Here is a 10,601-nt window from a genome sequence, read left to right on the forward strand (position 1 = left end):
GCAGCGTTCAGGAGGGAGGGGGGAGGAGCGAGGACCTGGTGCACAGGCTCCCCCCTCCCTCCCCTGCCTCCTGCCCGCAGCAATCAGCTGGTTTGCGGCGTTCAGGAGGGAGGGGGAGCTTGCGTGCCCAGTCCTCACTTCTGCCCCCTTCCTCTTGAACGCCGTAGCTGATTGCCGTGGGCAGGAGGTGGGGGGAGCTGGGGGGAGCTGATAGTGGGGCTGCCAGCTGTGGACAAAGCAGGCAGCCAAACGAGGTTATAGCGAAGCATTGCATAACTTTAAATGGAGCATGTTCTGTAATTGAGCAGGGATGTAAGATCGAAACAACATTAAGCGAGAGGACGTTAAGTGGGGAGTAATTGTAATTGTCAACATATGCTGTTTTAACCAACCCAACTAGAGAAATTTCAGCTCAAAGAGAAGAAAAATGGAGGGAAAATTTAAAAAAAAAATAGAACTGTCTGATCTTCTCAAATGTAACTACAACATTACTACTAGCAATGCTGTAATATTTCTCAGTGTGGCTACAGAAAAAGGCCCTGGTTTAGCAGAGCATCCTTTTTAGGGTGGGTGCTTAAACATGCATTTAATTTTAACCCTGTGTTACAATCCCATTTAAGCATGTTCTTAAAGTTAAGATTGTGATTGTTTTCTTTAATCGGGGCCTAAATGTTGTCTCCCACACTTTGTTTAATATCCTAGACAGATTTATAAATGTAAAATGTAAAGCACCAGATCCTAAGCTGTTGCAAACCAGCAAAGCTTCACTGATTTCAGTGGAGCTGGTCCAGAGAGTTTTTCTAGAATATTGTGAATATCATTAGGCAATGAATATATACAGGGCAGCTAGTTGAAGAAGAATTGAGAGCCAGATCCCATCTGCCATGTGCAGATTACAATCTGGGCTTTACTGAATGCAGTCCTTTTCCTACTAGATGAGTTAAACAGTGATTGGGGCCCTGGGGTGAATTCTGCAGTCAGTTTCTGCAGTTGTTCTGGTGCATATGAAATTGCACTCATGTAACTAATTTTGGCTGGTCTACCTCCTTTATCACTATCCACACAAAAACAAAACAGTTTTTTTTTAAGTATGATCACTATTTAGATACAGTGGGCTAGAGTCTCAGGCATGCAAGTGCAACATGCATACACATAAGCCGCATTTTCCAGTACTGCAGAAGTGATTGTGGAATTTCTGCCACCACCTTTTCCAGGCCTACACTATCTGGCAGGCACACACCCATAGGAATTTTTCCTAAAAATGTCTACATTGTTGTAGAATGATGATGTCAGATGCTTTCCCTAACCTCCCCCAACTTACCCTCACACTGCATATTTCATATTTCCCTGATATTTCTTAAGGCTGCTGACAATTTCCTCTTGGTAGAAACTTGCTCTTTATTTTCTATTCTGTGTGCTTCTTAAATATAAAGCCCTTTCAAGCAGAAGCATTGTACCACTTTTTTGTCTATCGAGCTCCTGCTCTCTCTTCCTTTACTTATCCAAGTATATTATTTGGGGGCTTTTTTTAAATGTAGGTTTTACAAAATCAATTTTTACTTTCATGCCCAATTAGACTCTGCACAAGTCTTATTTTACATCAGTAGTGATTATAATCATTATGAGATACATTTCTAAGTGCTTTAAAGTCTGGATACACAACCACTGTTCTGTATGAAGACCTCTTGCTGTGCAGTCAAAGGGCAGTTTGTATGCTTACTGGGAACAGGATATGACCCAGGCTTAAGTTATTGAAAATTTCCTTCTGAAGTGGTGTTCTACAGAGTACACATCATAGCAAAGATTTCTGCATTAACCATGAAAATCTTTGCAGTTGCCTCATGGGAGCAGGATGGGGCTGGACATCAGCATCACCATGACCTTCTTTATAGTCCCTGATTCATTTCTGCTGCTGTTCTCACCATCAGCAACCCTCTCCACTTTCCTACAGTAGATTTGACTCATACAGGAGAAGAAAATCAACTAGTGTCACAGCACAGGGGTTCAGCCTGTTCTTCCTTTAAGGCCAGATCCTCATACGCTTACTCATACTGAATAGTCCCTTACTCTGGGAATTGTCCCATTGAAGTCTGCGAAGCTATTTGTGGAGTAAAGTGCTAATCAGCTTGAGTAAAGGTACCAGAATCTGGCCCATAACTGCCACTCAAGCCCCTCCATCTCCCATCCCATCAGTGTCCTCTGTCTCCTTCAGCCACCCTCCTGTTTTCCCCACACATTCTTCTCCCCCCTCAGCCTCCCTCATGCCCCCCACATCTCCCTGCACCCCCTAAATCTGCCTCCTGCTCTCCTCATCGTCCTCACCCTCCTTTCACAGTGTCTCTGCTACTCCCCACAGTCCCTGTACCCTATCCAGCCCCTTGAACCATAGAATGGCAGACATCTTGCCAGTGCACAGGGCTTCAGTGTCACAGAAAGAAGTGGCAGTCCACTTTTTTCAGGGCAGTCTCATTTCCACGTGAAAATAGAGAAAGAGCAGCCATCTTGCTGGCTTCGGCCCCATTGGCAGTAATGGGAGATGGTAGCCATTTTAAACAAGAGAAAATTCATGAGCTGGCACCTCTCATCATGTTTCCATGTGAAAGGTATAAAATCATACCAGAATCACTAGAGTACCCCACCTTCAGCACCCACTGTACTCTACACAGGGTCCCTAGAAAGCACTAGATCAGATTTAAGGTGTCTGGATTAATCTTAAAGGCATTCCATGGAAATAGCTGTAGCTACTTCAGAGAGCTCTTCTCTCTTCGCTATAAGACCTTCTCTGTCAACTGTGTCCCATGGATGCTATGAAGCTATGTCATCCTTAAGGGTGAAGCTTGTGACAGCAGGAGACAGGGATGTCTCAGCAACTGGAAACTCATTGGCTTAGTGTTCCGTTCAATACACTAAAATATTGAGGAAAAAGAGAGGAGAAGAAAATAGAGAGAAAAATGAGAGAGTAAAGGAGTAGTAGGAGAAGAGCGAGTGAAGAAGGAAATAATTTACTACAGGTTTAAAAAAAAATCCCCAACTGCCTCTGGAGAAAGTAAACAGAAAAATTAGACCACTGACCAACTGTGATTGGGATTTTTGGCTATTATTACTTCGGAGGTGCTCTCATATTTGTGGTGACTGGTATCACAATGGGCACCTACATGGACAGGTTAGGTAGAAGCAGTCCCACCAATAGCAATTCTGGGCCTCAGGGTAGAACAGTCAATGGGTCCCCACGCATGCACAAGCCATGGCCGCGTGGATGTGGCTGGTGCCCTGCGAGCTGCCGGCTGCGCTGCTGGGCATGCTTTTCCAGCACGGCCAGGGCTTCCACATGCCCCCCCGGTAGGGTTGCCAAATGTCTAATTGCACAAATCCAAAGACCCTTGCCCCGCCCTGCCCCTGCCCTGAGGCCATATCCCTATCCTGCCCCTTCTCCAAGGCCCCGCCCCCTGCTCATTCCATCCTCCTCCCTCTGTTTCTCACTCTCCCTCATCCTCACTCACTTTCAGCAGTGGGTGTGGGGTGCAGGCTCTGGGAGGGAGTTTTGGTGTGGGAGGGGGTGCATGGTGCAGGGTCTGGGAGGCAGTTTGGGTGCATGGGAGTGAGGGGTCAGGCTCTGGGAGGGAGTTTGGGTGTAGGGAGGTGAGGGGTGTGAGCTCTGGGAGGGAGTTTGGGTGTGGGGGTGGTAAGAAGTCAGATTCTGGGAGGGGATGCGGGGTGCAGGCTTTGGGAGGAAGTTTGGGTGTGGGCTCTAGGCTGGGGCATGGTGTTGGGGTGAAGGACGGGGTCAGGGGGTCGGCACTTACCTCAGGCGGCTCCTGAAAGCAACTGGCACACCCCTCTGGCAGCAGCTCCTTGGTGGAGAGGGCAAGAGGGTCTCTGTGCACTGCTGCCCACAGGCACCGTCCCCGCAGCTCCCATTGGCTGTAGTTCCCAGTCAATGGGAACTGCAGAGTCAGTGCTTGAGGCCCCCTGTCCTCCCTGGGACCATAGGGCCGTCCCGGCTGCTTCCAGGAGTGGCATGGAATGAGGGCAGGCATGCAGCCTGTCTTATCTCTGCTGCACTGGCAGCAGCCGGGGACCTCTGGGCCCTTTTAAACTGTCTGGGCCCCTGGGCAATTGCCCCCTTTGCCCCACCCCGTCAGCAGGCCTGGGTAGAAGTTCTGCTATTCATGCTCCTGCACCACCACCCATGAATTTAACTGTAGTTCCTTGAAAATTGTGGTTCTTCCTGCGCGCAGGGGGAGGAGGGTGATGTGTGGGATTCATTCTTTTCCTGCTGATCCTGACCCCCTTTTAAAAAAAAAAAAGATTTTGTCCTTTATTAATTATGAAAAGATTTGATTAAAAATAGTCAGCAGACTGAAGTGCTAAACTTCATTAGGCCTGTACTGTGAATCTAGGCCCCAGGCCAGCCAAATTATAATTATAACAATCTAATCCTTTGCACTTTTATAATCTCTTTCATCAGACGATCTCAAGATGCCTTACCAACAATAATGAATTTACTTTGGAATTTTTGCTAAAGGCAAAAACAAAATAGAAACACCCACCCTCTCTCAACTTCCTGCTGTGATTCCCTGTTTAGCCAGAGATTGTGTTTCTGTGTGAAATTTTATCTTTAAAAATTATTTATTTCATTTTGCTATTTGAAACTGCAATAACACAGTCCTGCGAAATACAAATTCTTCTGTTGGGAAGTTGACCTTAAGTGGCATGGGTAATTCGTCTGATTTCATGGGCAAAGGTCAACTGCTCAGAAACCACAGAACACCCTTTGACTTCTGGGACAAAGATTTACAATGAACTCTGAATGACTCTGCCTTAGTCAGTATCAAAAGATTTGTGCATATTCAGATAAAGCAAAATGTTTCCATCTATGGCAAAAGTTTGTAGAACACAAAAAGTTTTACACCATTAGGTTCCAATCCTCCTCTGGGTAGCACATGGGTGGGTTGTTGCTGCAAGCAGAGTCCCATTGACATTGATGCAGTTCTGTGTAGGCACAGCAATCCAACATACATTACACATTGCATGATCAGAGCCCTGGTTTCCTGTCTCTGACCATAGCCAGTAGCAGATGTTTTAGATGAATGCTTACAAACCCTGCAGTAGGCAGATGTGGGGAAATCTGCCCCACATGAGTGTCATCCTTTTCTCTATTAGTTAGAGACTGGCTTAAGCCCTGAAATACAAGGATGAATATCCCTTCCCAATTTTTCTTGTCATTAAATATAACTCTGGGTATTCTTGATATCCATATAAATATCCAATCTCAGTTTCACTGTTGTGAAGTTCTTGGCCTCAGTCAAGGCTGTAACTAGGGTGGCGTGAAAGGGGCAGCCACTCAGGGCGCAGAACAGGGTGGCACAAAAGTGGGCGGCACAGGATTGGGCCCAGCAGCATAAGTGCCCTCCCACCCCATAGGATTGGGCCCAGCAGAGTCAGCTGGAGCCCAGGGTGCTCAGTGTCCTCCCCCCCCACAGGATCATAGGTCCAGCGACCCCAGCCAGAGAAGGCTTTCCCTGGCACTAGGACTGCAGCAGCAGGTGGGCAGGGATCTGAGTGCCGGCTGGTAGGAAGGGCAGAAGGAGGATGGGCTGCATGGCTGGTTCCATCCAGCCGCTGGAGATAGGAGACTAGCTGCACTAAGAACCTGGAGGGTGCTGCATGGGGTGGGAGTGCAGAGAGCTAGGGCCATGAAGGAGTGCAGGGGTTAGGGCAGAAGGGGGCACAGGAGGGGAGTGTAGGGGTGAAGGGAGAAGGACGTGCAGGTGGAGAGTACAGGATAAAGGGAGAAGGGGGTGCAAGAGGAGAGTGCAAGGTTGGGGAGAAAGGGTACATGATCATCAGCATAGGCACTAAGAAGATAAGGAGTACACAAGTGGGGCCGTATGATGGAGCATACATAAACTGTGCTAGGTGCTGTACGGATCTGTGCCCTGAGGAACTATGAGGGCGATTAGCTCAGGATGGAGCTGTTGCCTTCCCCAGACCCATTGTCTGGCCATGCGCTACTGACTCTGCTCATGCTCCCTAACCTGTGGGCAGGGCTGAGCCCTGGCAGAGCAGTATCGCCAGCCTGGGGGCTGGGGGAGAGAGGGCATCTGGAGTTAAAGCCCTCATTAAAGTTGCTAATCACCAGTTGTACCCACTAGAGCAGGGGTTGCAAACATGTGGCCCATGGGCCGCATGCGGCCCACGAGGTTATTTTCTGTAGCCCGTGAGCTCCTCGCAGCCCCCCCCCCCACCCGCCCTTCCCCAGCATTTACCTAGAGTGGCTCCAGCCTGACGCCCGGGGGCAGGGCATGCTGCCTGCCTGTCTGCCCTGCCCTGCCCTGCCCTGCCCCTGCGCCGCTCCGGGAAGCGGATGGAACCTGCGGGAGGAGAGGCGCAGGGGGGTGTATTGATGTTACTTCAGGCACCGCCCCCAGCAGCTCCCATTGGCCGTGGTTCCCCGTTTCGGGGAAGGGGTTGGAATGGGGGCAGGGAAGGAGTAAGAAGAGGCCGGGCAGGGGCAGGGCCTCATGGAAGGGGTGGAGCTGGGGCAGGGCTGAGGGCGGCAGGGGGAGTTGTCAGTAATGTGGCCCTCGGGCCAATGTACTAGTCCTCATGCGGCCCTCGTGGTCATTTGAGTTTGAGACCCCTGCACTAGAGGGTGCTTGGACTTTAAACAGACTCATCCTTGGCCAGGGTTTCTCTGTTGACGAGCCAGCATGCTGAGTTGCACAGCCATGGCCCTTGGGAGGCCTGGCTGAACATCGCAATGACATACACCCACAGGGCACTGCTCAGGCCACTCACAGGGTCGGTGCCATCCTGGGGCCTTTGCTGCATATAGGGCTGACCTCTGTCCTTCAGCTGCTGACAAACCTTTGACCCTAACGCAACTGCATGGCGTGGCAAGGAGGAAAGGCCTGCTAGAGTCCCCCTTGGAGGCAAGCACCCCCTGGCACTCATGTGCACTCAGCTCCATGGAACTGGGGAGTCCCAGGCTGGAATTCCAGCTGAGGCACCTGGAGACAAAAAAATTTCACAACTGCAACGATGGCCCCTGTCACTCACATATGGATTTCAAATTACAGTGGCCAGCTTTTATTTGACCCTCTTCTGTAACAACCTTTTCACTGTAGTGAACAGCTCAATGGGCGGGTGAAGGGGTAAATCAGGGAGGTACTGCTCTGTTGTGACAGTTCCACAGCCTGTTGGAACCGCCAGGTGCCACTGTGCTTCACACAATAGCCTTAGAGAGCTTCACAGCTCCGGCTGGGGCAGAACCCCTGTCGCACAGGGCCCTGATGCCTGAGCTAATGAAGAGTCTCTGTTATCTGTTAGCAGTGTGGGGCCCATGACAGCCAGGGGAACCACGAGAGTTACATGGTGCACATACACACCAGCCTGTTCATTACACACTTGCCTAGATAGACAAAGCTTGCCTCAGAACCAGCTGTTCAGATCTTATATTTGACATCAGCGTAAGAAATCTCCAAGCGCTTCCACCCTGTACCTTCCACCGTCTTTGCTCAGGCTTTTCTGAGATGGAATCTTGGGACCTGTCATTCCCAAATCCAGAATTCTCCACCGAGAGCAACAGGTCCCCCAGTGACTGCAGCACCCTCTCCTCATATAGGTCACACCCCGCTCACCGCCTGAGGACCTCATATTTATTCTGGCCATGGGGATTGAAATGGACTCCTCCTATTCCCAAAGTATAGGTTCCTCACCACCACCAACTGAGCTGAAAGAGGATCTTAATGATTTAATGGCAGTACATAGCCATTTGGGATTGGGAATATTCTGCTATAATATCTCCTGATTGTTCTAACTTTACATATAAATTTAAAATATGGCTTTAATTGGAGTTTATATATATTTTTCTTTCTTTATATAGGAATTAGACACAGTGCTCCTGTCAGCTAATTTCTAAGTTATTATCTGCAAAAAAACCTAGAGTTTTCAGGTGCTTAGTAGTCCTTGGAATCACAGTTAAAGTTGTCCCTGCCCCAATCTGAAATAGTGCCTGTGCCCAGCTGTGGGGATGGGGAGAAGGCCAAAGGGAGGTGCTGACCTATAGCTGGTGACCCGGGCCTGTGCCAGCCACCCATCCACTGTGACAAGGAATGACACTGCCCCCCATCTCCAGTGGGTACCCCCCGCAGCAGGTACCTCTTCCAGTCCCCCCACCCCACTGTACCCAGGGGCGGCTCTAGGAATTTGGCCGCCCCAAGCACGCCGGTCCCGCGGCTCCGGGGGACCTCTTGCAGACGTGCCTGCGGAGGGTCCGCTGTAGCCAGTGTTCTTTCAGTGTTCTTTCAGCATCCGCAGTCATGCCTGCGGGAGGTCCACCGGAGCTGCGGGACCAGCGGACCCTCCGCAGTCATGCCTGCAGAGGGTCCGCTGGTCCAGCGGCTCCGGTGGACCTCCCGCAGACATGACTGCGGAAGGGCCGCTGGAGCCGCCTGCCGCCCTCCTGGCAAAATGCCGCCCCAAGCGCGCGCTTGGTGCGCTGGGGTCTGGAGCTGGCCCTGACTGTACCTCCCCTCCAGCTCCCCATCTCCATGGCAGTGGCCTCTATTTGGGAACTTGAATTGTGGTAACCCTAGCAGTCGCTCCATTCTCACGCCGTCAGTTTCTGGAGCTGGCGGGACTGAGTCTGCCCTGCCAACAGCAGCTGCCCACCCCTAAGGCCTGGGCTGGGCACCAGGCTCGTGTGGCCAAGCTCAGAGCTCAGGCAGTGCAACCATAAACCCGGCAGCCACGGGGGTGGGGCAGGGCAGCTTAGGGGAGCAAGAGGTTCTGCTCTGTATGCAGGGAGTGTGACCCAGCTGCAATGACAGGTGCCCAGGCAATGAGCGGGGTATGACCAGGCTGCTGAGACACAGGTGCCCACGGGAGATGAATAATGCAGAGAGCACCTCGTGGAGCATCTCATGCCAGCCAGGCTCCACGGGCAAGGGCCAATTCCTGGGGGCGCCACTGGCCGGAGCTGGGCTCCTTTGAGGGAGAGGCAAGAGCATGTCAGAAGCAAGCTTAGAGCCATGCCGCCTGCCCTGCCTGAGGAGTGCCCAGCTGTGCAGAGGCATCTGGCTTGGGGCGCACGGCAGGGAGGGCTGCTGGATAGCCAGCCAGTGCCCTCACTCCCACAGCATGAAGAGCCAGGTGCTCGAGCAGGCCAGGTGGCTTCTGCCAGCTTCTGATCTTCTGGCTCTTGCCAGGAGGTGATGATTTTCAAACTGTGGGGATGCGTCCCCCTAGCACCCCACAGTTTGAAACCCTCTATGTTAAATGGAAGGCAGAAATCTGGGGGGCTTGTGACCCCGCATGCCACCCCACTCATCACCTCCAGGGAGCGCAAATATCCTTGCTCACCCCGGGTGCTAAAATGCTTAGTTAGGACTCTGGACTCAGTGACTTCTTACAGCAATGGGTTCCAGAGTTTAATCACCTGCAGTGTGGAAAAAGTATTTCCTTTTATAGGATTTGAATTTCCCATCACTTAGTTTCATTGTACGTCCTCACCAATTTGGGCAACAATTTTGAGATATAATTAAACATTTATTTTTAAACTCTAGTCAGATATGTGCACTGATGTCTCCATACATTTCTTTGCAGATTACACTGACATTTTCAGCAGTTTTTGGTGTGACCGTGTACCGAATTATTACAGCAGCCGCCTTGTCCATCAGCAAAAATGAGTCAACCAGGTCGAACGTCCGTGTGACCGTGACTGCAACTGCTGTCATCCTTAACCTGGTTGTGATCCTTATATTAGATGAGATTTATGGAGCTGTTGCCAAATGGCTGACAGAAATGGGTAAAGCTATCCTAGCCCTCATTACAACTTTGTATGTATTTCTAACGGAGTATGCAGGAAAGTTCTAAAAGGAGGATTTCCCGTAAAACAGTTCCACAAAAGAGGAAACATTCAGGCCCAGAGGGTAAAGATGTGACTAAGGGACCCCAACTCCAATTTTCAAAAATGACATAGGGCCAGATTTTAAAGCATATTTAGGTGTCTAAATACTTTTCAAAATCTGACCTTAGACACAGAGGAGCCTACGTCTCATTGAAAATCAGTTGGACTTTGGTCTTGTCTGCATTAGAAAGAACACTGGTAGAGCTATACTGGCAAGCCCTCCTAGTGGAGAGTTCCTTTACTGGTACAGTTTATACCAGTTCCCCGAACAAAATAAACCATACTGGCAAAATGACTCTGTGCCTCGGTTTCCTCACTTATAAAATTTGAATAATGGGTCAGATCCTCAAGTGGTGAATGTCAATGTAGCCCCATTAAAGTCAAGGATTTCAGGAGAAACTCTCTGCCCCTACTGCGCCCCTGGGGCCGGAGGAGCTCTATGCTCCTGCCGCCACCACAGGGCTTGAGGTGTCAGCTGCCGACCCCGGTGGCAGGGCTCTTTAACAATAACGAACCCCTGGCTATAACAAATAAATGGTTTGGATCCCCAGGGGTTCATTGTAGAGAGGGTGTACTATACTATTATAAATAGCATCATTATTTACACTTCTGATAGCATACTAGCATAACAGAGGTCCAGTCATAAATAGTTGAGATACAGTAGAATGATTTCTACTGTTAGGGATAG

General features: G+C 50.1%; 1 protein-coding gene across 1 annotated transcript in view; it reads left to right on the forward strand.

Moving 5' to 3' along the window:
- Positions 1-10,601, forward strand: part of ANO2 (anoctamin 2) — a 332,293-nt gene that overhangs the window by 268,398 nt on the left and 53,294 nt on the right. Inside the window, exon 16 of the mRNA XM_044996576.1 lies at positions 9,610-9,811. Coding sequence (XP_044852511.1) covers positions 9,610-9,811 — 202 coding nt within the window. The remainder of the gene's footprint in view (positions 1-9,609; positions 9,812-10,601) is intronic.

This window comes from Mauremys mutica, chromosome 1 (assembly GCF_020497125.1).
Source record: "Mauremys mutica isolate MM-2020 ecotype Southern chromosome 1, ASM2049712v1, whole genome shotgun sequence".
Lineage (NCBI taxonomy): Eukaryota > Metazoa > Chordata > Testudines > Geoemydidae > Mauremys > Mauremys mutica.